This window comes from Mirounga leonina, unplaced genomic scaffold (genome assembly GCF_011800145.1).
Source record: "Mirounga leonina isolate KUSES-001 unplaced genomic scaffold, KU_Mleo_1.0 Mir_91, whole genome shotgun sequence".
Classification (NCBI taxonomy): Eukaryota; Metazoa; Chordata; class Mammalia; order Carnivora; family Phocidae; genus Mirounga; species Mirounga leonina.
In genome coordinates, this window is record NW_023270839.1 from 42,716,498 (window position 1) to 42,742,696 (window position 26,199).

At 53.5% G+C, this 26,199-nt stretch overlaps 1 protein-coding gene across 2 annotated transcripts in view; it reads left to right on the forward strand.

Moving 5' to 3' along the window:
- Positions 1-25,524, forward strand: part of CORO2B (coronin 2B) — a 125,152-nt gene extending 99,628 nt beyond the window's left edge. For both annotated transcript variants that reach the window (XM_034994772.1, XM_034994771.1), the window contains exons 3-12: positions 4,560-4,676; positions 11,648-11,797; positions 12,442-12,606; positions 14,435-14,551; positions 14,688-14,792; positions 15,315-15,411; positions 19,022-19,134; positions 19,474-19,564; positions 19,780-19,919; positions 23,531-25,524. In XM_034994772.1, coding sequence (XP_034850663.1) covers positions 4,560-4,676; positions 11,648-11,797; positions 12,442-12,606; positions 14,435-14,551; positions 14,688-14,792; positions 15,315-15,411; positions 19,022-19,134; positions 19,474-19,564; positions 19,780-19,919; positions 23,531-23,662 — 1,227 coding nt within the window. In that variant the 3' untranslated portion in view covers positions 23,663-25,524. The remainder of the gene's footprint in view (positions 1-4,559; positions 4,677-11,647; positions 11,798-12,441; positions 12,607-14,434; positions 14,552-14,687; positions 14,793-15,314; positions 15,412-19,021; positions 19,135-19,473; positions 19,565-19,779; positions 19,920-23,530) is intronic.
- Positions 25,525-26,199: the final 675 nt, after the last annotated feature.

Below are 26,199 nucleotides of genomic sequence, written 5' to 3' on the forward strand. Positions count from 1 at the left end.
GGCATTTATTATATTGTTCTGTATTATAAATAACACAGCAATGAATGTCTTCCCGTGCTTCTCTGTGGATCGCCCTGGGATAAGTTCCCCAAGTGGAATTATTGGCCAAAGGCTATGAACCTTTTAAAAGTCCTTGAGAAACTAGATCAAATGCACTTGCAGGAAGGTCCAGAGAGGCCGGTGTCCCAATCTCTACCAACGTTGCCTTCTGGTAGACAAGGTATTTTTGAGATATGACCGGACCCCCAGCACCGGGCTTCTCCTTGAGAAGGCTCAGGGCATGAAACAGCGGCTCCCCAACATTTGATGTTGAAGGTCTGTCTCACTGAAGGGGGTTTGGATTTGTCCTTTGAGGCCTCCAGGCTAAGGCCCACACCAACAGCACGAAGATTTCTGCCGGGATTCTAGGATTCTAGACACCAAGGAATGGGCTTCTCCACCCCACCCCAGGCAGCAGGATCTCTGCCCCAGCTCTGTTGAGGCTGAAGCTGTCTTTGAGGTTCAAGGACCAGATGGCAGGATAGACCCCAGGATCCCTGACACCCTACCACTGGAGCACTGTGAACTGACCGTCTCCGCAGTGATCCTAACCTCATGAAACACTGACAAACCTTGACTCTGCTCCCTGGATACGTTCTACACCTCTGCTCCCTCGGCTGTAAGATGAAGCTGTTATGAGGATGAAGTCTGATTACATTAATGATGGCTGTTAGTGTCGCTGTGCGAATTAGGAGGAGAGTGAGTGAGAGAAGGCGGTGTTGCATAGAAGTTACGGACCAGATCCGGATTTGGTCTCAAGTCACACCCCCATACAGAAAATGGAATAGAAAACAGAGGCATTTGGGGGTCTGGGGAAAGGATTGTTCATATTTTTTTTTAAATACAGAACAAGCTTCCTTTAGAACATCTGGCACCTGCATTTTATTTCTTTGTTCTTTAATTTTTATGCCTCTCAAAGCAGTAATGGTCCAGAGCTCACACTGCCTAGTGATGCTACAAGGCCTACAGCCTAAGTGATGTGCTGCAGTCTGCTCGTACCGGCTCAGGAGAGCCTGCCGCTACATTCTTAGGACTTCCGCAAGCCGACCGGTACACATTATTAATTATTGGTACACAGTATTAATTATTAAAAATTAGTTATGCAAACTTGCAATTAAATAAGTTACATCAAAAACAAAGGTACTAAATGTTAACAATTCGTCACTCCCTAGTTACTTGACTACTCTCTGTGCTCTCCGGGTGACTGGCGTCTATGATATCCATGGTAGAAATCTCACATGACTGTGGACTGTTGGGAGTCTCTCCTGACTCTACTGTTGCTGACAGCAACCTGGTAGATCAAAGTTAGCGTGGTGGGAACATTTACACCACTGGAATTGGCAAATGCTCCAAATGGGGCCTTTTTTTCCTGGAAACCCAGTTAAACAGTTACCAGCCCACCACTGCCTGTAACTTCAGTCCCTCCCCCACTTGCCTACAATCCCCAAAGGGAGTTCTGTTCATGGATTTTAGCTGTTTCCTATTGTACTTATCCCCATATTTCTTAATTACATGCTTTCATCGCCATGTCTAGATTTTTAAAATCTTAGACATTGTATGTTGACTTCCTATTATGGAAGATGAGGATCTGGCTCTCTTCCAGCTCAGTCTCCCCTCTTACTACACACACACACACACACACTTTCCCTACCTCTGTGCTCCCAGTATGTTATAGTATAACTCGTTTCAATAAATATTCAAGATTTACATTATTACAGCTATGTAAATATTGTACATATATCATTATCACTGTGATTTACATTAGCTTTCTTACACAACCTTTTTCCTGGAGTTAATAATTACATTTTTTTATTTACTTGATTTCTCCATAGAACAGTGGTTTTCAGATGTTTTTTCTTAGTAGTGGAACTTGTCTTTCAAACAAAATGTTATATGAAACCTTACAGTATAAAATAGGAAAAGCAGAGTTGCCAGGTCGAAAGGGAGTTCTTCCCTTGAGGGCTGCCATGTACAGCTAAGTAGGTTGTGCACTGCACAACTACAGAGGTCATCGTTCACAGAAGCAACAGTGTGATTTAGTCATGACAATCGTAATTCCCCACCCTACTGGGGAATGCATCCATTGTGTAAGGCAAGGTCCGCCTGGGAGTATACATTACATCAGGATCATTCTCGGCTTTAAAAAGACTTATTCCCTTCCCAATGCAGGGCTCTGACCTCACTCCATTCTGAATAGGTTCCAGCGATGTTGCTTAACCTGTCCCTCTAGGCTTCGGGCCAGAAGCTGCTCTTAGCTGATGGCCACCTATTGACTGATTCAGTGCCCCTTTGGATATGCCTGGGCTGGGCTGGGTGCCAAAAGCATAATGCAGACAGCTTTGCTCAGGGATCACTCAGATGCAGCCTGTGGGATCAAATGTAAGGAATGGTGCCGTCAGAGAGTGTGTGAGCTGTGGGAGCAGACAAGGCAGGGCCTATCTGCCCTTGGAAGTCAGGGCTGGAGGAGAAGCGGTGGCCCAAATGAGCAGTGGGATTCAAAAAGCTCAGCCTTGAGGGTCACCCCTAGGCAGGAACCCCTGATTTGCTTTCAGCTGGGTAAACTCGGGCAAGTGGCTTAAGCTTTCTGGGTCTTAAGTTCCTCAGACCTAAATCACAGGATGTGTGAGAGTAAAAGATCATGTGTAACCCTGACAGATGCCATGGTCACATGTGGCTCAGTCTCTGCTTAGAGTCTCATTTAAAGAAACAGTCAAACAGCCCAAAAGTAATTGAAAAGGTATCCCCATTCTAACTGCATCCCCCATAGAATGGCAAAGGGAACCCCATTCCTAACTGCTGGTGGTGCCCCCCAGATCTCCTTTGCCTCCATTCTGTAATTTTCCCACAATGCACGGTGTCCGTGAAGCTCCCCTTTGTACACCTCTGATACTTTTTTCCCCCCTCTCCCTTTCGCTGCCTCATTTCTCACCCTCTGTACCATTGACATTTAATCTTGGATCTGTTTCTTCTCTACCCATCTCGGCCACTGCTGTGTCACAAAAAGTCAAAGGGTCTGGAAATGAGCTGCTGGACGTGCGGGCAGAAAGTGGGTGGGGAGAGGTTACAGCAGGACACACTCTGAAATCACTTTTGCCCCATCATGCTGGTGAAGCATAAGGCGCATGAAGCAGAGGCTTTGCAAAAATTGATTCTCTTCTTCATTAGTCCGTTGAGGGACCTAAAGGGTGGTGAGGGACGGCCTGCCTGAGGTGCCTCCGATGACCTACCCACTATCAGCCGATGGGAAGTGACTGGGAAAATCTTCCCTATTTCCTCTGATGACCCCAAAAACCTAGTATTAAAAAGTCCTGGGGATGGAAACAGCTTCTGCCTGTAATTTTCCTTCCCTTCATTAAACATGGACTTCCCTTCCCTTCCCCTTCCCCCACATTCTTTGTTTCATCTTTTGTGGAATTCATTCCCTTTGAAGGACATCTTTCAGGTCATGTACCTAGCACAGATCATGTGCCAGGCTTGTAAGGAGCTGGATAATCAGAGACAAGAGACAGATTCTGTCCTCAGTTGCTTGCAGACAAATAGAAACAGGCTGCAATTGCACATGATGGTGCCTGTAATAGAAGGAAGCCTAGAATGTTATGAGCACCCAGAGGAGGAGCTCTTCACCCATTGAAGGATCAGGGAAGACTTCCTGGAGGAGGTGTTATTGTCTAATCTGTATGCTAATAATACTACTAACATATATTGAGCATTCACTGTAATGATAATCTCCACACGAAGCACTTTGCTAAGCGTTAGCTCATTCAATCTTCACCAAAGGCTAAGAGGCAGATGTTATTCTCCTCATTTCAGAAATGAGGAAACTGAAGCTCATAGAACTTCACTGACTTTCCCACGGCCATGTCGCTAAAAGGTAGCAGAGCTGTAATTCAAACACAGGCCTGTGTGCCTCCATAAACTATGCTTTGAACCACAAGGCACTGTGTACAGGTGTTTAAGATGCTCACTGAACAAGCATCCACATCTGGGAGCCGCACTGTTCACAGCGTAGGCAGAGTGACACGTATGACAGTGTTCATACCCAGAGACTCAGGCCTCTTTGCTGACTCCTGGAGCAGCAGGAAGGAGCCTCCTCCCCTGGACGGCGGGTGGGGTGGGGGGGTGGGCACTGTGGAGAGTACATACGTTCCTGTGTCTGGAGGTGTGAGCTGCTCACTAGGCTTTGGTTGTTCAGGCGAATAGGAGCATCCTAACTTCAAGCTTTTTTACTTGAGGAAGGGGTACCTTTTCCTAATTTGCACAAAGGCATCATATGGACCAACAGTGGTCCTGCCTTATCGCTCTGCTTTGTGTCCCCTGCCCCATGACCATTTGGTGTCGGGGAGGACTCAGCCACGGAACAATTTGGACCAGCCTGAGGCAGGGATACAAAGGTGAATAAGACAATGGTAGGTCCTCTGGGACCTTCCAGTCCAGTTTAGAAGCCCAGAATAAAGGCTCTCCTTTCAGGGTCACCCTAGGACCATCAAACTAAACCTCTTCTCTCTCTTTCTCCTTGGCAGACTGGCAGGATTGAACCCAACTACCCCAAGGTCTGTGGTCACCAGGGCAACGTGCTGGACATCAAGTGGAACCCATTCATTGACAACATCATTGCCTCGTGCTCAGAGGACACATCGGTGAGCGGGAGGGGTGCTCCCCAACGAGGGCGGACCCCAGGGGGCTCCTCCCTGCTCTCCCCCTGGAGGCCTCCCTTCCTAAACGCCTCTCTTTCTCCCTTCTTTGCCCTTCTTCTGTCTCCTGTTTCATCCTTCCAGCTAGCCCCAGGATGGGGAGGGAGTTAGGAAAAGGACTGAGAGAGCGAATCCATGGAATATTTGGCAGATCTCGCGCCTTTAGTGTGATGTCGTTTGGAAGTGTTGATTTTGTAGGTGAGAATTAAAACACGAAGTTTAGGTATGTGATTCAGTATGTGTGTGGTCTCAAGAGAAGACCGTCCTCCCTGTCCTGGGCTGGGCAGGATGCGGCTGGAGCTGGAAGGCTGCAGGGCGCAGGGGTCGGTGCGGCGAGCACAGGGGGGCAGCGGGAGAGACAGCAGGTGGAGGAAATGCCCATCCTGCTCTTCAGGGTACAGGGAACTCAAGGAGGCGTGCCAGCGACCACAGCCAGCTCTGTCTCTGCCTGCTGAGGTGTTGGGTGCCTGTCACCAGCCATGAGGGAGCAGACACGCTCCAACTCGGGGCTGCTTCATACCGAGTGCCGTTGGTCCTCACCGCCACGGCCACCCCCACACTGAGGGCCGGGCAAGGCCCCACGCTAGGAAGTATAGGAGGGCTGCCGGCCGCCCAGGCCCCGCTCCCCCTGCTCGGCCACGGCTCGTCAGGACACCAACCCACACGCTCCGGGCTGGAAGCCTCTGGCCCTCTCCCCAGGGCAGCGGGCTGGGAAGGAGAGGAGCAGTGAGCAGCTTGGTGAGGGGACGGACAGATAAGCCAGGGCTCTCAGAGTCGCTGGCCGCCCTGGCTCCACCTCTGGTCCAAATCTCTGCCAGACCGAGGGCGAGGGCGGGAGGGTCACTGACCGGGGCGGCCCTGCCCGGTTCTAGCTCAGCACCTTACTTCCGCCGGGGGTGAGTCAGGTACATGTTGCTCCAGGGGCCCGGCTAATAAACCGGGCGTCCACGCTGTGGCTGCAGGAAAAACCTTAGGCCCGGCGCCCACCCCGCTAGGCGAGCGGCTCTCTTCAGTTCGCACACACGGACCCCCGCACACCAACCGGGATTGAATCTCCGCCTGCCCGCTTGCTAGCTGGGTGACCAAGGGCAGATGACTTGCCCTCTCTGGGCCTCAGTTTTGCTCCTCCGTGTAACAGCAGTGATGAGACAGGCCTTGGGCAGTTGCTGTGAGGAGGAAAAGGGGTCTGTGCCTAACACTGCGCCCGCTGGTCTCTGTCCTGCCCCAGAAACACCACCGGTAGAAGGGTAGGGACAGGCCATGCACCGAAGTGCCACGCAGAATGAAGTCACTGCACCAAGGAGGTGGGACAGAGGGCCCTGCGCTCAGGGTGGTGGGATTCATGTTGCCAGAAGGGTAGGGGTAGGGGTGGGGAGAGATTCGAGAAAGCGGGGCCCTGGAGAAGCAGGACTGCTAGCAGAGAAGGGGTGGAAGGAGGCCCGGGGGGAGGGTCTTGGTCCCCAAGCCTCTGTAACAAAATACCGGGCTGGGCGGCTTGTGAAGAGCAGGCGTTCATTGCTCCCAGTTCTGGAGGCGGAAGTCCAAGTTCAGGTGCCAGCATGGCTGGGGAGGGCCTTCTTTTTGTCCTATGCCCACGTGGCGGCCGGGGCTGGGGTCTCTTGGGAGGCTCTCTGAGAAGGGCACTAATCCCGTTCCTGAGGGTTCCACCCTCATGACCTAGTCACCTCCCAGAGGCCTCACCTCCCAGAGGCCCCACTTCCCAATACTATCAGCTTAGGGGGCAGGATCTCAACATATGTAGGGGACACTGCGCACCCCAGGGATCAGGGAAGGGGAGTAGCAGGCCAGAGCAGGGGGTCACGGCTGGCTCTGTTGGGGAGGGCCCCGCCGCCCCGCACCCCGAGTCAAACCAGCCCTGGGATGTGGCTCTGCCAAGAGGAGGGGAACACCCAGGGAGGAGCGAGGCTGCCAGGGATGGGAGACAAAGGGAAAGGACAGCAGGCCTGGGGGCACAGCTGGGAGGGCTGGCCCGGGCCCCCCCACCCCAAGCCAGAGAGAAGAAGATTAAGTCTTCGGTCAGAGAGGAACTAAGCTCTCCTTCCGCCCCCACTCAGCCCCTGTCAGGTCTCCATACCCCCCGGGGGCCTCAGGGCCAGGGAGCTAACAGGCCCCCCAGGCTGGAGCAGCCCCTCCCGGAGAAGGTCCCTGAGGCCCAAGGTCCCACCGGGAGGCGGGGCACAAGGAGGGCCGGCCCCGCTCAGCACCTCACCGAAGGTCCTGGGTTTCCAGGTGAGGGAACTGAGGCACAGAGCCACACAGGCCTGGCAGTTCGGATCCATCCGACACTCGGTATTGACATCTCTGAGGCTTCTCTGAGCAGGGTCTGGCCCAGACACCCACCGAGGGCACACGGGGGGAGGCATCCTCCAAAGCAGGGCCTGGGAGGAGTGGCACGGAAGGGGAAGGAGCCTGCAGCTCCCCAGCTCAGGTGAGGAGGCCTGTCGCAGACCCAAGTGCCAGGCACCGTGCTCCTCTTGGGGGCTGGGGAGCTGGAGTGTAGCTGTGGAAGCGGGTCTGGCCCAGGTCCCCATGTCTCTGCCCGCCCCTGCTTGGACACTGAAGGGAGCCAGCAAGCCCTCCCTGCTCCCCCACTCTTTTCCCATATCCCCCACCCCTGAAAAACCTCCAGGGAAATCCAGGCCCCATGCCCAGCCCCTCCCCCAGAGCCGAGGAGGGCCTTAGGAGTCTGACCCCGTCCCTCCAGGGTTCCAGTGGCACATACCCAGGCCCTTTCCCAGTGGGCTCCTGTCCTGCAGGAGAGGTAGGGGCCATAACTCTCCCTGGCATCTGGCAGAATCCAGTTCTTTCCGCCGCTGGGTGATGTCACCTATTGTTGAATGGCTGTGCTTTTTATAGCTTCGGCTGCAGCTAGGGAGGGTGGTTGGCAGGCGGCAGGGAAGGGCTCTACGGGCTTCCAGCCTCATGCTCCTAGCCTTCCCAGAGGGCCAGCAGCTGCAGAGAAAGGGAGAGGTTTCTGACATCTCAAGGAGAGGGGAAAGAGTGGTCCCAGAAGGGAGGGGGAGGCAGGCCCCTCTCCCTGGTAGGCTGAGCTCAGCAGCTTTTCCTCTGCTCCTTTATCCAAAGGCTGCCCTCCCACCCCCACCTCCCAGTAAGGATGCCCCTCCCCGAGGAGCTGGGAGTGGGATGGGGCAGGATGTCAGCGCAGCAGGGAGCAGCCAGAAGCCACCCACCACCCTGCCCTTCTCATCTACACACACACACACACACACACACACAAGCACACGCACACACACAAGCACAAGCACACGCACACGCTAGAGAACCGATACCTCTCCGAGCTGGAAGGGAGCACCGTGCCCCTTCCAGCGATGGAAGGACAGTAGCCCGAGAGGGGTCGCCGGGCGGACGGAGGCCTCGGCCACAGACCTGGGACTGCAGAGCGAGTGGCAGTGTGGCTCTGTAGCTGGGCTCAGGAGTCCGCGGGCCTATAGGTTCTGCCACTTCCCAGGCCTGTGACCTTGAACCAGTTTCTTTAGCTCTCTGGGCACAAGTCGCCCTCCTGTCAAATGGAGATCGTATTGGACTCAGCATCAGAGCCAAATGAATATACAATGTTTGGTGTTTCTTGTCTACTAAGAACTCTAGGGCCCCTGGGGAGTCAGAGAGCCGGAGTTGGAGACCCGGGGCTCTTTCCTCTGCATCTCATTCTTTGCTCTTTGAGCCCCCAGGTAGGCCTTCTGTCACTGGTTTCCAAAAAAAGACTAAGCTGAATGGTGAACCTCAAGATCCAAGAGAGAAATTCCCCACCCTTTCCAAACCAGGAGTACAGGGGTGAATCCCCATCTACCCAGCTCACCACCGGCCAGAGTCAAGGCTGGCCGGCTTCCTCCTAGTCGGGGGGCTGACTCATTGCTGCTGATGTGATAGCGAGGTTTCTGGGCTGCTAGGATTCTTCCATTGGCTCATGCATTCCAAAGGGATGTGCCAGGCACCGTCCCTTGCACTGAAGGTAAAGGTGGGACTTAGAAGATCCCACCCTGTATGGAGGAGTCAGCCATCCAGCGGGATGGCCTGGCAGGTTGTCAGTGCCCCTAGAAGGGTGATGTCTAGATACCTGGCACTGCGGAGCTGCTCTTTTTTGGGGGATAGATAAGCAGGACAAAGCATGGCCTCTCCAAGGTGTCAGATTCAATCCAGGGGAGAAGGAAGGCTTTGGTCAGCCATGTAAGGTCAGGGCCTGGATTTGAACAGAGCTTGTCAGACTGCAAAGCTCTCATGTTGTTGGCCTACTGCTCCCTCCCCAAGCACAGGGACATTTGGTTTTGTAGTTTTATTAAACATCCTCTGCTGTCTCCCCCACAAAACTGTGAGCTGCCCCAAGTCTAGTATGTGGGACCCAGGCAGACACTGAGCATATTTTGCTGGATTGACTGTAACTGACTTAAACAGGGCTCTGACCCAGGGACCTAAAAAGGGGCACAGCTGGCTTGCTAGAGAGAGCATTTTGCCCCAGCTCTCCACCCCTTCCTTCCAGAAATCCGGTTCCTCCGGCCCTATCAGGTTTCCTGTTGCAGCAACCTCTGAGCAGATCCACAGTGCTCCACCCACACCCATCCTTTCTTCGCTTCAAACAAATCCCTTGAATACCAAGGGATTGGAATTCCTTTTTCCAGCTACTTAGGCCCACTATGACCTCCAGCTCCTATGGCGCTTGGGGCCAACTATTTGCCGTAGCAGTAGATCAAGCAAAGCCAGTCTCTCCCCACTCCCCAGGGATACACTCAACTGATGTCAAAAGCAGAGGACTTGGGGAGATTAACTAGTATTGCCTCAATGTGCAGATGAGAACACTGGGAGGGAAGTGGCTGGGATCAAGTGAGTTTATCGGAAGGTACCTCTCTCCCTCTCTGCAGGACATTTTTCACTGGGTCCCTCCGGCCCCGCCTGGGACCCTACATCTAACAGTTCTTGGTGAAAACTGCTCTTTGGGCCTCCCCCTGCAGGCCTCGGCTCCCCGGGACTTGGATCCAATCCAGAGGCTGAACCTGGGCACAGACACAACCCGCCCTCCCCATCCCCTCGGCTTAGCCCCTGGGTTCCTAGGCAGAGCTGTCTTCCTAACAAGTCAGCTCATCTGGCTAGAAAGCCTCAGACTCACAAAGACATGAAGCCCAGTTTAGTTTAACCCACACACCTCTTAATGGTGCACATGTCTCTGTTCATCAACTGGACAAGGAGCCTGAGCCTCGGAGAGGTCCCCTGGCTTTCCCAGGTCATCCAGCTAGTGGGTGGGATTAGAGCCTGGGTGGGATTAGAGCCTGGGTGGACCCTCACTTCACAGCTCCCCTCATGCCTCTACCTTCGCCTGGCATGGGACATTACCCAGGGATGTGCCTTCGTTAGCTGGATGCTCAGGAATTAGGCTGTTGGGGGAAGGGTCACCTAATTAGAAACTTTTTCTCGAGCATGTTTGTTAAACTGAGAAGGGTACACCGAAGGGTGACCCCAAACCTTTGATTGAACTTGCCTTTCTCACCCTGAGGCCTCCCGTGTCTACATGTGCAGAGCTGGGTCTTCGGGGGACACAACAAGAAGGGAAACCGCCACAGGAAGGGCCTTGGGGGCACCCCCAGTTGCCAGCCCTCCCCCCTGTCCTGAGGACTGCCTTTGGAGTTCCGTGTTTATTCATAGGCTTCAGAATTATCATCCACTAGCTAATATCGCATAATAACATGACATACTAAATTGTTCCCCTAATGTCGGTCATTTGGAGTGTTTCTAAATTTTCCGCGTTGCAGTGAACACCTTCATGCATGGAGATTTTTGCTTATATTGGATTTTCAGAGTGAAATTACCAGGTCAAGCAATATGACATAAATGTCTTTATGGTTCCTGCAAAAGATTGCCAGATTGCTTCCAAAAGAGTTACTCAGATTTATAATACTACCAACACCGATTGCATCTACCAGTTCCAGTATATAATCTTGCCAACTTCGGCTCTCCCCCCACCTCCCAGTTGGCTACTTTAGAAGATTATAAATGGTATCTCAAAGCTGTTTTTCCAGTTTTTCTCCTTACTGGCAAGGGTGGAGTTCAGATTTTCAAAAGATTTGCTTTAAAGGTGCCCTAAGTCGTAGAGACGTGTGCTCTTTCTAGTCAGAGCATAATCAATAGCATTCATGTTGACAACGATTATAACAAGGATGACAATTCCTTATGTCTTTTGAGCACTTTACAGTTTACAAGCTTGGGCAACCAGCATCTCATTCTATTCTACCAGGAGGCAAGACAAGGCAAAGAGTTTTTTTCTCCCATTTGTAGATGAAACAGCTGCAACTAGGCAGAGAATGTTTGGCCCGGGAAATGGAAGCCCACCCGGGGCTGTTGTCAGTAATCCGGAGGGTACTCAAAGATGAAGGACAAACTGCGCACTTCCTCTCTCTGGGGCCACGTGGTCTCCACTCTCTGCTCCTCTGTATGTCCCATCCTCCTCTTGGCCCATCATCTCTTTCTGCTGCTTTCTTTCTTTCTTTCTTTTTTTAAGATTTTATTCATTTGAGAGAGAGAGAGAGAGCACGAGTGGAGGGGAGAGTCAGAGGAAGGGGCAGACTCCCCATTAAGCACGGAGCCCAACTCAGGGCTCCATCCCAGGACCCGGAGATCATGACCTGAGCTGAAGGCAGATGCTTAACCAACTGAGCCACCCAGGCGCCCAGCAGAGGGAGACTTTTAATACAACACTCGCCGAGAGCTGCTTACTGTGTGATGTGCACCCTGGAGCCTCCCCGGGGCCTCAGTCAGGCCCTGCCCACCGGACGGGCCAGGGGGTGTCCCGCGGCTCAGATCTGGGGAAGCCTGCGGTCTGAGGGAGAGGGCCAGCAGGGGCTTCCCCTGGCCCCGCCCACCCAGCCTCGGCCCTCCACCCCCGTCTGCAGGTGCGGATCTGGGAGATCCCCGAGGGGGGGTTGAAGCGGAACATGACAGAGGCTCTCCTGGAGCTGCACGGGCACAGCCGGCGCGTGGGGCTGGTCGAGTGGCACCCCACTACCAACAACATCCTGTTCAGTGCTGGCTATGACTACAAGGTGAGCAGTCTGATAGCAGCTGTGTCCCAAGCCCGCTCAGTGCTGGGGCGGGGGGAGGGGGGAGGTAGGGAGGACTCTTTAGAAGCCACCGGTAGGAGCACTGTTACTCTCCTGAGCATGGTCACCAACATCGTCCCGTCTGTCTGTTCATTCATTCATTCATTCATTCATTCCACAGGACTGGGCAACTTCGGTGTGCCCTGTCATTCCGGGGTCCACAGAGGCCGCCTCTCTGGCCTCTCTGGCCCTGACGGACTAGAAGAGAATGCCCAACTCCATGCCCACACCCTCTCCGGAGCCACTTCTTAAATCCAGAAGTGACTGTTGCCCTCCTGGTAGGAAAAAGGAACAACCAAAGTTGCTGGAGGGAAGAGAATGGCATGCCCTCAAAAGGGGTGTGCCAGCCATGGGCCCCGGCCAGGAACATTGATCCTTCTTGCTAGTACAAGAACCCTGCGGCTGGGCTCTGCCGAGGGACGGTAGTGGATTTGTGCGACAGGGAGCATCAGCCTTTGATACAGTTTCACGCCCTCCCCCACGTGGGGCGTCTCTCCCAGGGCCATCGGGTGCAGACCGGGGACAGACGCCTCATGGCACAGCCTCAGGGCTGACCTGCCTCCGGCATGCCTACCCTCCCCTCGCAGGTCCTCATCTGGAACCTGGACGTGGGTGAGCCGGTGAAGATGATAGACTGCCACTCGGATGTGATCCTCTGCATGTCCTTCAACACGGACGGCAGCCTGCTCACCACCACGTGCAAGGACAAGAAGCTTCGCGTGATCGAGCCCCGCTCCGGCCGTGTCCTGCAGGTGAAGCCCCACAGTCTTTGAGGGGAAGGGCAGGTGTCAGGATCTGGGCGGTGGTTTTCAGTCAGGCCTAGAGGAAAAGGCTGTACCAGCTCCCCTTCTCCCCCACACCTGGCCTGCACCTCCATGGACCAGCCCCTGTGTTCTGGGTTCTTCTCAACTCACAGGGACCCTGCCTTAGTTTGGGTGGGGAGGGACCTTGGTACCCTTTCTCATCCCCACTGTACCCCTCTCCCCAGGTGGGATTCTTCTGGCCTGCTCTGGGAGCAGAACTGGTGACACCCTTCAGCCCACAAATCCCGGGGTGTTCCCCAAGCCCCATCATGAGCCCAGGAGAGGGGGCTTTGGACTCTCTGCCCAGCCACCTGCATGGGACGAGCCCGAGGGAGATGGCTCAGGGCACCAGCCCCAGGACAGCTCCAAGTGGGGAGGTTGCTGGTGAATTGAGCTCCAGCTTGATCTTTGAGTCTCCTGGGTCTTGACTGTGAAGAAGGAATTAGATGCCATTTGGGAGTAAGAAGTGAACACTTCCTGAGCACCTACTGCGTGCCAGTTGAGGGGCTAGGTGGGGCAGAAAATGTGGGTGAAATGTGAGGTTTACCTCCTACACAAGAAAGGATTGATGCTCCACCCAGTGCTGTTTATCTCGGAAGAGTCCGAACTTGCAAGAGCAGAAAGCCATCTACTACGACCACTACAGATAATCACACTCAGAGTTATTAGTATCATTAAGATCCAGCTGCCCCAACTCCCAGCTCGTTGTGGGGCTCCACGTCGTGACTCGCTGCATCCTCCTGACAGCCTGCTAAGGCGGGCACGGCTACCCTTCCCACTTCACACAGGGGAACTGAGGCTTGGAGAGGGTTCGAGATGGGAGCTCGGTTACAGGCGGAGTCAGAATCCAAGCCCAGCCAGTGGCCCTCAGAGCCCCTGCTGAGCAGAAGAGCAGAGACCCCAAGCTCCACCTCACAGACACGACACGGGCCGGCGAGGTGGGACTCCTGGGGACTACACTCGTTGGGCAGGACCAGAAGTGACGCTGCACCCCCAGCCTCTGGTTTCTGACCTGATGCTGACTCATCCCAGCAAAGAGCTGTTCTGTGTTAGGAGGAAGAGGAAGGGTCACAACTCGAGAGGCGGGGCGGGGGGGTAGGCAGAGGATGGCCCGCTTAGAAGGAGCCCCGGGTGAAGCAAGGCGCTGAGCAGTGACCCAGGGAGTCCCCTGTGTTCCTGAGCCTCATCCTCATCCTCATCCTCGGAGATTCCCCTGTCTTGACTCTTGGAAGAGATGCCTCACTGAGAGCACCTGGCACAGCTGATGTTAGCCCCCCTTCCCGAGCGCCCCCCCGCCCCGACACGGCAGCGAGGCCTGGTTTCCTGGCCCCAGGGCCCCTTTGCTCCACAGCACCTGCGTTAGTCTCCGCTGGCAGCTGTAAGGAATTTCCACCGTCAGGGGCTTTCAGCAACACAAAGTGCTTCTCTCGCAGTCCCGAGGCCAGAAGTGCAAAGTCAAGGCTGCGCTCCCTCGGGAGGCTCCGGGACAGAACCCTTCCTCGCCTCTTCCAGCTTGTGGCCGCATCCCTCCAATCTCTGCCTCTGGAGTCACATCACCTCCGCTGTGTGTCTGCAGTGCCTCCCTTTTTCTTACCTTTTACAAGGATGCTCGTGATGACCTCTAGGGCCCACTTGGATAATGCAAAGCAGTGAAGGGCCCCATCTCACAGGCTCCAGGGATGAAGGCCTGGACCTATCTTTTGGGGGCCCCATTCAGCCCACTACAGTTCCCTAGTGTCCGGGGCCCTGGCTTACCTGCTCTCTCTGTCCCCGCCAGGAGGCAAACTGCAAAAACCACAGAGTGAACCGGGTGGTGTTCCTGGGAAACATGAAACGGCTTCTCACGACAGGGGTCTCCAGGTGGAACACGAGACAAATCGCCCTCTGGGACCAGGTCAGCCACGGGGAGGCCGGGTGGTAACACAGAAGGGTGGTCGCTCTGGGGGCTTTGCCGGGGTTGGGGAGGGTAAGGTGCCATCCTGCCGAGACACAGGCTGATACCTGTCTTCATCCCCTCCCCCCACCCCAAGGAGGACCTGTCCATGCCCCTGATCGAGGAGGAAATTGATGGGCTGTCAGGTCTCCTGTTTCCCTTCTATGATGCTGACACCCACATGCTCTACTTGGCTGGAAAGGTAGTAGAAGACGGGGGGTGGGAGGCACGGGGCGGCCTGTGGGAGACCCCACCCCCATAGTGCCCCTGCTCCTGCCCTACCCCCTAGGAAGAACCAGGCTAACCTCTCTGGTCTTCCCCTCGGGCTCTCACTCTCTTCCATCAGAACTGCCCTCGGGTCTGCCACTCATTCCCACTGAAGGGTCAGTGACTGGGAATGACTTCAGAGGTGCACCGGGGTGGGGTTTACACCAGAAGAAGGATCAGAGCCGGAAGTGTAGAGGACAGTGACTCGTCGTGGTATTTGAGGCACCTGCCAGGTGCTCTTTGGCAAATATGGCCTTGTGGATCAGAGTGCTGTCTCCACACACACGGCGCCCCCACCCCACCACCCCATCAGTGCCCCATGGCAGCCGGCCCGGGTCTAGAGGCCAGGTCTCCCTGGTCTTTGACCACCCCTGAGGCTCACCAGAGGCTTTCTTCAGCAGACCCCCAGGACCACCCCCGGCTTTCCTCACCTCCCTCCCTTTCTCCCTGCCCCCAGGGAGATGGAAACATCCGGTACTACGAGATCAACACTGAGAAGCCCTTCTTGAGTTACCTCATGGAGTTCCGCTCCCCAGCCCCGCAGAAAGGCCTAGGTAAGGGGGGTCCAGAGGCTTCCATGGCTGTGATGCTATAGAAAGAGAGGCTGGGTGTTTGGCTCATGGGTCACCCCTGCCTTTAAATGAAATAGCAGACTCAGAAGCCCATAGCTCCTGGGCAATGAGACTAGAAGCTACAGCTGCTGGCCCTGAGGTCATCCCGCCCTCTTCAGCCAGCCTGTCAGCACCCACCTGATGGACCGCTAGTCCACAGTGCCTGACGTCCTCCACCATCTCTGGTCATCAGCCCACAGGGGTGTACATCATGTCTTCACTTCCGTCTGCAGATGGGAGACTGAAGCCCAAAGTGGTTCTGACCCTGGCGGGAGGTGGGGGCATAACTAAAGGTCAGAGCAAGGTCTAGGCCCAGACCCTTTCCTGAAGCCTTTGGGAACCAGCACACCGCCCCCCTCCCCACCCAGCCCAGTCCTCAGGAGCAGTTCTTTTCTTGCCTGAGAGGACAGGAGGAAGTTCTAGGGGGTCCCCATCACTGCACCCCCAGGCTCCCCAGAGGGCCCGGGATTGACGGGGCGGCATGAGTCAGGGCAGGGATGAGATGTTCTTCACAGCCCACATTCTACCACCACTAAAGTCTTACAGCAAAATGTTCATTCCTGTCAACTAACACTGTCATATCATTCAGCAATTCCCTGTTCGGGGTCAGAATCACCCAGTTGGAAGGAGTTTCTTCCGGGGCTCTATTCCCTCCTTACCTTGGAGCCCGAGTCTGCCTTGTTCCCTCTGGGCATCTGGTGTTATGGATAGGGCCTGCGAGCCAGCGTCCAGGTCATCAGTGCTATAAGGGCCCAAAAGCCCACCTCAGTGACTGACAGCAAGATGGTGGCCCAGAGATATGCCTGAGGTCCCAATGACCATTCCTTTGACTTCAGCCTTCCCCGACTCTGTCATCTCCCCCTCCTCACTGTCACCTCTTCACTGAGTAGAATAAAAAGCAGCCTGGACTTCAGAGTCAGACATAGGTTTACATTTGGACTCAAGTGCATACCTCACCCTTCTGAGGCTCAGTTTCTCCATCTGTAAAATAGGGAAAACCAAACCTACCTTTAGGTAGGGCTGTTGTAAAGCTTAGTTAGAGCACCTGGCAGAGCACCTGGTTCTTCCAGGTGCTCTTTCACATAGTCATTCAACAAACACTTACTGGGTGGCAGACCCCAGACTCAGTGGTAAATAATACGTTACCCAGCCTTGCTCTCATGGGGCTCACATTCCACTAAAGGGAGACAGACAAACAAATAAGAAGGAAAATCCTAGATGGTCGTAAGTTCTAGGCAGAGATTCAAATAAGGCAATAGAACAGAGAGTGACTAGGGGCTATTTGGGACCAGATAGTCAGGGAAGGCCTCGCTGTGGAGGTGAACTTTTAAGCTGAGATCTAAAAGGCAGGAAGGGGGAGGAGTAGGGCCAGCAGGAGGAACAGTCGGTGCAAAGTCCCTGTGGCAAGAATGAGCCTGGCATGTTCTAGAAACAGAATGGAGGTTTGGCTCTGTAATGTAGCAGAAGATGGGGAGGGGGTTGGGATGTGAATCTGGAGCTAAGGGCAGGGGCCAGATGCCATGGGATGGATTAGAAGGATGTATTCGTGAAGGGGTGTCCAGAGAAACAGAAAAAAAAAAATATATATATATGTATATATATGTAATATATATCTCAGGGTCCTGGGATCGAGCCCCGCGTCAGGCTCCCTGCTCAGCAGGGAGTCTGCTTTTCCCTCTTCCTCTGCCCCTCCCCCTGCTCTCTCTCTCTCTCTCAAATAAATAAATAAAATCTTAAAAAAAAAAAAAGTCCCATGATCTGCTGGCTTTCTGGAGACCCAAGTCAGTCCAAGTCTAAAGACCCAAGAACCAGGGAAGTTGATGGTGTGAATCCCAGTCTAAGGGCAGGAGAAGGTGGCATGAGCTGTCCTAGTTCAGACAGTGAGGCAGGAAAAAAAGGAGTGACTTCCTCCTTCCTCTGCCTTTTGTTCTGTTCAGACCCTCCTCGGATGGGATGATGCCCATCCACCCTGGGGAGGGTGACCTGCTTTCCTGAGCCCGCAGATGCATACAGTTAACCGTCACACAGGGGAAGGAGTTTGGGTTTTACTGGGAACTCACTGGAGGGTTTTCTTTGTCTTGGGTGGACGGGTGGGAGATGGGACAGCCTGACATGATCTGAAATGTTAGTCTAAGGTTGCTCTGACTTCTGTAGGGAGAACGGATTTGATTTTCTTGTTTTTTGTTTGGGAGTGGGAGAGAACGGATTTGGAAAGGACAGGAGGGAAGCAGAGACACCAGTTCGGAGGCCACTGTGGACTTCTAGCCAAGAAAGGGTGGTAACTGGAGAGGTGGCAGGAAGATGGGGCGATGAATCCAGGTGTTTAGGAAGTAGGGTCAGCAGGACTTGAGGAAGAGGGAAGGGGGGAGGGAGGAATCAAGGAGAATTGTTTCTCCTCTCCCCCTCAACTGTGGCCACTGTGGAGCGTCTGCTGTGAGCCAGGCACTTTTCATAGGTTCTGCGTAGCTAAGTAGATCTATGTGACTGGCCGAGTGTGTGTCGGGGGGTCGGGGGGGGGGGAGGGTGGTCAAGCAGGTCACATAGATCCTAAGTGGCAGAGCCAGAATTCGAAGCCAGGTCTGCTGGCTCTAAATCCCACTCGGGTACCTTTACAGTACTTCTCTCCAGCTCCTAGAATTCCTTTATCTGGAAAAGCAGCCTTCCATTCCAGTCAAGGAGAGCTGGGACCTTAACTCAGGTTCACATCATGGCAAAAGAAACTCACGTTATCTGTGCTCACGATGTTGCCAGGCAGTCAACGAGCATCTTCTCGCTCAGTCCCCTGAGCATCTCACGAAGGGTCATACTGTCCACCTCTAACCAGCCAAGGAAGCTGGAGCTCAGAGATGCAGTGACTGGCCCCAGACGTCCCAGCCAGGGGGAGGGGCAGAGTCAGGCCTCAGAACCCCGTGTGTCTGAGCCCAAAGCTTGCGCTCCCAGCCCCACAGCACGGTTTCCTCGGTAGGTACACAGTAGACGCCGCTGTTAGGAGCCCGGCTAACACACACACGTGCACGACTAGCACACGCACACACTCAGGAACGCAGCACGCAGGCGCGTCCTGTCAGTCCCAGATGTACGACAGAACGGCAGTCCCAGGTTTGAGGGTGCGTGGAGAAAGGTTTCTCTCTCCCTCGTTCTCTCTGAGGACCAGAAACACAGGGGCTGAGGGAAACTAGTTTATTTTAGAAGGTGACAGGCTCAGTGGCCCTGCCCTAGCCATACTCTGTGACCTGGGGCAAGCCCCCTCCCCTAAACCGGCAGGAGTCTCATCTATCAAAAGAATGGAATAGACTCAAATATTTCAATAGCCCCTTCCAGTTACAAAAGACCCCAGTTCTAAAGCATGCACTTGGTGAGGCACGTCCGGCCCGAGGGGCTTATCTGAGACGTTGCTACCAGAGACAGAGCCTGGCCCCCAGGCCATCTGCTGCCCTGTGCCTAGATCATTGCCTCCTAAGTGTTCAGGGACACTCTTGGCCAAGGACATGAGGGAGGAGAGGCGCTGAGAGGTACCCCGGGACCCCATGGAGCTGCGTGTGCCTGTCCACAGGGGTCATGCCCAAGCATGGGCTGGATGTGTCAGCCTGCGAGGTGTTCCGCTTCTACAAGCTGGTGACTCTCAAGGGCCTGATCGAGCCCATCTCCATGATCGTGCCCCGGAGGGTAAGTGGGGCTACGCTGGGCTCCAAAGGGACCCCCACACTGAATCCTAGCTAGCTCGCCACAGACTATAAGCCTGAAGAGCCCAGAAGTTCCTGTGGACTGGGGTCTTTGGGCCCAATTTGGGGGTGGCGGGGGGAAGATGGGGGCCATTCTAGGGTGGGGACAGTCTGGCTTGCTGACAAATGCAGGGGGGGGACTCCACGTGGGAGACGCCCGAGTGCTAAGGTTTGGGGGCAGGACAGCAGGAGCACGGTGGGAGGTCAGCCAGGAGGGACTGCTGAAGAGCAGGGGTTCTCACAGCGGCCCCTATCTGTCCACTCTTCTGCTCCCCCACTGCAGTCGGATTCCTACCAGGAAGACATTTACCCCATGACGCCAGGCACGGAGCCAGCTCTGACCCCCGATGAATGGCTGGGGGGCATCAACCGAGGTACTGCACCGAGGTGGGCTCCCCGGGAGAGGCTTCGAGACTGCAGCTGTCACCTTCGCTCGGTTCACCCATTGCCCCTCGCGTAGCCTCCTGCTTGGACCCCCCCACACACACACACACACTCAACCAACTGTCAAGCATGGTGTGAACGAAAGATGCCATCACTTGACATGCCACCAAATTGTCGGCATGAACGTTTCTCTTGCCTTCTGTAGATCCCGTGCTAATGTCTTTGAAGGAAGGCTATAAGAAGTCCTCAAAAATGGTATTTAAGGCTCCCATCAAAGAAAAGAAGAGCGTTGTGGTCAATGGAATAGATTTATTAGAGAATGTCCCGCCCAGGACAGAGAATGAGGTAAGGAATATAAGTTATTACCTCCACAGGTCCTGGAAGAGCGAGACCTTTACATTTCAATTATGGACTTCAGGCCTTTAAGCTGGCTCCATCTGGGGCATTTTTCTTTCTGTGACAAATACCATAAGTAGCCTGCTATTGGCTTCCATTGCCTCTGACCCCAATAAATAGAGGCTGGGATCTGGTAGCAATATTGATGCCCCACCCGCACCCCTGGCCCTCACTAGCCAGTCCCACATCTCATTTCAGAATGGGGTTGTCATTTGCTCTTATGGGAGTTATAAATTACTGACTAACAGAGGAAAGCCTGGCCTCATGCCTTACAGCACTGCCTTCCTCCCTGGCATCATGGCAGCGACAGGGTCTGACAGTTCCCTGTTGGGGGGGAAGAGGCTGTGTTTATGAAAGTACTTTGCACCCTTTAGAATGGGAGCAGCTCATTCAGGGGCAACCATAGCTGGGTCTGATCCATGCCCCCCCTCCCTCCGAAGGCTTCTCCTTTGCACTGTACGCCCAGGGCCCGGTGCCAAGACCAGGGGCTGAGTTCAGCTCCGCCAGGGTTCACAGATGCCCACCCTGTGCCAGGCACTTTGCCTGATGCAGCTGAAGTAGAGATCGCTGCATGGACCCACTGCACCTGAATCCAGGCTCTGCTATTTCCCAGCTGTGCCCAAGCAAGTTTCCTGGCCTTTCTCCTGGTAAAGTGGAGATGGGAAATAACACATAGGAATAGCACAAGATACTTCCTAAGTGTCTAGCACTCTTCCTGGCCCATATGAAGTGCTCGGTGAGGCTCCCTGTATTAGTTATCTATTGCTGTGTAAGACGTCACCCCAAAACTTAGTGACTTACACTCGCAAACATTCATTATCTCATAGTATCTCAGAATGGATGCCCGTGGTTCAAGGTCTCTCAGGAGACCTTGTAGTTAAACTGGTGCCTGGGCTGCAGCCACATCTGAAGGCTCAACTGGGGAGGGATCTGCTTCCACATTCACTCACATGGTTGCTGCAAGGACTCGTTTCCTCACGGGTTGCTGGACTGAGGGTCTCGGTTCCTCATGGACTATCAGCCAGAGGCCTCCCTCAGGTGTTTACCGTATGGACCTCTCCGTAGGGCAGCTCACAACATGGTAGCTGGCATCCCTCCAAGTGAGCAAGAGAAGGTGTCCAAGATGGAAGTCATGGTCTTTTTGTAACCTAACCTTGGAAATGACATCCCATCACTTCTGCCATATTCTATTCATCTGAAGCAAGTTTCCAGGTCCTTTCTGCCCTTGAGGGGAGGGGTAACATAGGGGCCATCTTCAAGGTTTCTTGTCACACCAACTTATGATTATCACTATTATTCGTAAAAAGACTGTTCCTGACCTCAGGGAGCTCACAGTCTTAAAGGGAAATTTGAAAGGTAAACTGATAATTGCTATACAATATATTCAGTACCATTCTAGAGGGATGTTCAGATGTCTAGGATTGGATGGAATCAGGTGATAAATGAGATTTGCTTCAAAATAATCCTTGATAGAGGTGGTGCAGGTGAAGTGGGTAGGAGTAGAGATAAAGTAAGAATGGTCACATGTTCTTTCTTAAAGCCGGTTGATGAGTACTTGGAGGTTCATAGTGCTAATCTTTCCAGTTTTGTATCTATTTGGCATTTTCCATTAAAAAAAAAAAATTTAAGCCCCCTGACAAGGTAGAAGGTACCTGAGTTGCTGGGATAGCCCAGGTGGGCCATAACAAGAGACTGAGCTCAGTTCTAGTACCCAGTGTAGGAGAGGCAGGGTTGAGCAGGAGTGAAATCAAGTAACGTTTTGTTTCAACTTGTTTATATGAACAGAAACTGAGGACCCAGAGGGAAATTCTCAAGGATCTCTGAGCAGGCAACACAGTGCCACAATCTGTCTGCACTAAATCTTGTACACCTTTGTTATTGCAAAGAAATCCACTCAGAGCCTGTTGACTCTGGGTTTATCCACAATTTTAACTATCGCAGCCGACTGGGAGCAACCAATTAGAAAATTGGACTGTACAAGGTGGACACATTGGTCTATGTGTGAAAAGAAACTGGTAGCTTGATACAGGGGAGGAGACTTGAATACAACTCTGAATTTTACTACAAATCAGTTAATTGTACACTTAAAATGAGTGGAATTTAAGGTATGTGAATTACACCTCAATAAAACTGTTTTGTTTTTTTAAACAAAAGCTGACCAAAAGATCATGCAAAGGAATTTTGAGAACTTGGAAGCCACGGGAGTGCGTGAAATCATTGAGTGCAGGGGTAAATAGCACATCATCCCTCCAAAGAGATGTAACCAGTACTCATTTGTTGGTTAAAAAAAAAAAAAGTTAAAGAAAGAATCATAAAAATGATAAAGACATTCTTTAAACCATTTATTTTCATTTAATGCATTACGTAAATAGTGCTCCCTTTGTCAGCACATACACTAACACGTTAAAATACATACACACCTACATACATACATCCTACTTTGACTCAGGACCAAGACCCTGCTTTGAGGAGATTCCTGGTTGGGAATCTGCTCTGTCGTTCACATACACATCACCCTTTCACTCCAAATTGCAGTTTCGGTTTCTTTGAGGTGGAGCAACTTACCGTGAATCTGAAAACAAAGTCCGAGTTTTTTTCAGAGTTGTCCCCCGTTTTTTCTTGTTTAAGACAGAATTATTGAGGTATAATTTCCCTGCAGTAAAAGTCATCCTATGTAGTGTCCCGTTCCATGAGTTTTGACCACCACATACAAACAGGTCACCACTATGGGACAATCAAGATATAAACTATTTCTGATCTCTTATGTTTACACCGCCCACCCCCAACTCAGAAGCAACTCTGTTAGCATCCCCTTTAGCTAACGCGTTCAACTTAGTTTTCCTGGGAACATTTTCGAACCATTTCATCAGTGTCTATCCTATCTCACTAAAGTAAACAGTTACAAAAATACATGCAGCTCACACCAGGGAATGTGAGGACACCCACAGGTGCGTGTCGGGAACATTCAGTTCAAGAGTGGGGGATCCTCGCGGGGCCCACTGCCTTGCGGGCCTCAGTGTTTTGCGGGCATCTGGCAGTCTGCTTTCCAGTGGAAAGGGCGAGACTGGTTAATTCAGGGGCTTGTCTAAGTGAAAGGCTGTCCGATCCCCTGCTTTGCCCATGCCTGCCCCACCAGTGAATCCCAGCGCAGTGCGGACCTTGGTGGCCGAGATAGTCCCCCAGGCAGCAGAAAAGCGGGCTTCCATTCTGTATCTGAGCTTCCTTAAGAAAAGAAGGATACAAAACATTTTAGAAAGGTTCCCATTCAGAATGGTAAATAAGAGTATTATGTCTGCACCCCTAAAAGGGTGAGCTCGAGATATTTGGGGAAGGGGGTGGTGTTGGACTCCCAGGGGAGGTAGGAGCGGTGATCTGGGTCTGGAGAAGGGCACGCTGCAGGGACAAGAGCCTCTGGGGACACTAAAGCCGGGGCAGGGGGAGAGGGGGTGACAAAGACGGAGGCAGAGCCGGGGCAGGCGGGGCACCCACTCCCAAGAAATCGCCTTCTCACCTGCTCTCTCCCGCCCCGCCGCCACCCCTCTCTTCTTCATCCACCACAGCTCCTCCGAATGTTCTTCCGGCAGCAGGATGAGATCCGGCGATTGAAAGAGGAGCTGGCCCAGAAGGACATCCGCATTCGGCAGCTGCAGCTGGAGCTGAAAAACTTGCGCAACAGCCCCAAGAACTGTTAGCTCCCCGGCGGGGCTGCCTTCTAAGCTGACCTCCGATCTCTCCACGGTGTCTCCGCGCCCCTAACTCCCCCTTCTCCAGCGCCCCCAGAGAAAGAACGGGGACTGGAGCTGGGGAACAGCCTGACGACCCCCACCTGGCCACCTCGAGGACTGGAAGCTGACCTTTGACCTCTCGACCTCCTGCTGAGAAAGTCCCCAGCCTCTCCTGGAGACCCACCGCTGGAGACCCACCCTTGCCCTGCCTTTGCCTGGGAGGGGCGAAGACCATGGACTTCCTGCAGAGCGCCCTCAATGGACCAGGGAGCAGAGGGCCAAGCCAGGACCCCAGCAGATGGAGAACTTGACGTTTTCGCCCCTGCCAAGGGGCTGCCGGGACATCTCGGCACTCCCTGCCCGGGCTCACAGCACCCCTGCCCTTGGCACAATAAGGGCTGGATTACCGGCCTGGGCTGTCCGGCCTCCCCTCCCTGCAACTCCCTCCCTTCCCTGGCAGCCCGGCAAGCCTGACTCACCTGACCAGGGCTGCAAGCAGCCCAGCTCCTTTCTGTCTCTTGCCCCCTCTCTCTTGTCTTCAGGGAATTAAGAGGATTGCTCACCAAGGCCATAATGACCCCTTGCCTTCCCATGATTCTCTTCAAAGCTCTTGGAACACCCCTTTCCCGTTTAATTTGTGAGGTAGGCAGGGTAGGGAATAGTGTCCCCATTTTACGAAGGACAGAACTGAGGGTTGCAATGGGGAAGTGACTTACGAAGTCACCCAGAAGGTCAACAGTTGACCCAGGACCAGGACCCAGCGTGTCCAGACTCTGGGCCAGGGCCCTCCCCACCGCATCAAGATGCCAGTCCCACGGGGGCTTCCCCAGCGCCCAGGTGTCTGTGGAGAATGAGAACTGGAAGCCACTTGCCACCATCTGCCCAACACCGTAGTGCCAATGTGTCCCACCGCCCGGTTGAGGCCCCTCCCACTCAGTGCCCCTACCTGCTCCCGGCCCCCACCGTCTGCTCTCCCTTCCCAGGGGACTCCCTCAGATGAGGCCCCTTCCTCCTGGAAGCTGAGGCTGAGAAGGGTGGAGCTCGGCCCTGGGGAAGGCAGAGCAGGGGTCTGATCACTTCGAGGGATGCTCCACGCGTGTCTCTCACCACTTCTGTCTCAGCCACTTTCAGCCTTACACTTGTAGAAGGACCACAGCCCCTCCCGCCGTATAGCACTTTAAAGTTTACATGGTTCTTTGACCCGTAGCATCTCATTTAAGCCTCACATCCGCTCCAAGAGGTGGGGAGCATTCTCCAAGCCTCACATCCGCACCGCAGATGAGGACACAGAAGTGGCCCAAGGTCACAGGATTCTTTGAGATGTCATATTTCATTTGGTCTTCTACACATTTTCTTTTTTGTTTCCTTATTTTCTCCCATCATTTCCCACTACCCACAGAGTCTATAAACACTGCTGTCAGAAAAGTCACAGTTCGGGGGCGAGATCTGGCCCGGGGGTCAAGAAATGGGTGTCCACTCCTCTCATTAGCTAGGATCTACTAGATGCATTATGCCCCATACCTGCTCTTCCTGTGGCCACCCTGCAGTACATCCCTCAACAGAGGCCGGGGCTCCCTCAGCCTCTCCAGGTCACCTGGGCAGGGAAAGCCCCCAGCCCTCAGGCTTTTCCTCCAAGAACCCTCCACCCTCTCGGCCAGCTAAAGCAGGGTCTCGGGGCCCTCCACCCCCTGCAGCTAGACAGTGTCTGCTCTCATCTCCTCACACTTCTGGACCTTTTTTTCTTCCCCATTGACCTTTGTGGTCTTCTGTGATTATTTATGCTGCCTCCCAAGGATAGAATTGAAATAAAATGTTTTCAACTTATCAAACGTGGACATGACCCTCTCATTTAACCCCGGTGGCTGCCACTCTTGGTCACCATGGTATCTTCATGGTCAACTTCCCAGCCACAATTCTTGCCTTCCTGGAACAACAAACCATGTCTGTGCCTACAGATATCATTTCACACTTTTGTTCATCGACAGCAAGGCTTCTGAACCAATACCACTGACATTTGGGGCCAGGTAAGTCTTTGCTGTTAGGGCTGTAAGATGTTTAGCAATATCCCTGGCCTCTGCCAATCAGACGCCATAGCAGCCCCTACCCAGTTGTGACAAATAAAAATGTTTCCAGGGATCACCCCATGTTCCCTAGGATAGGAAAATCGCTCCCAGTTGAGAACCACGGTTCTTCAGTTATTCGGTAAGCATCTGCTCTTTATCCAGCCCTGGGTTAGGGTCTGGGGGACACCAGTGTTTTACACTGGAGTGACGCTTCGCAATTTCCATGTACTTGACTCTTTTGAACTTCACAGCAGCTCTAGATGCTATGTTCTAATATGATTTCCATTTTCAAGAAGAGCAGTCAGATCCAGAGCAATGAAGTGCTCAAGGTCACTCAGCTGGCGTAATGGGGAAGACACACAGGGATGCGGATTTTCTGACCCCGGAGCTGGAGGAGGCATACGCTCCCAGTACCCCCAGCCAGGCTCAGTGCTGGGCAGA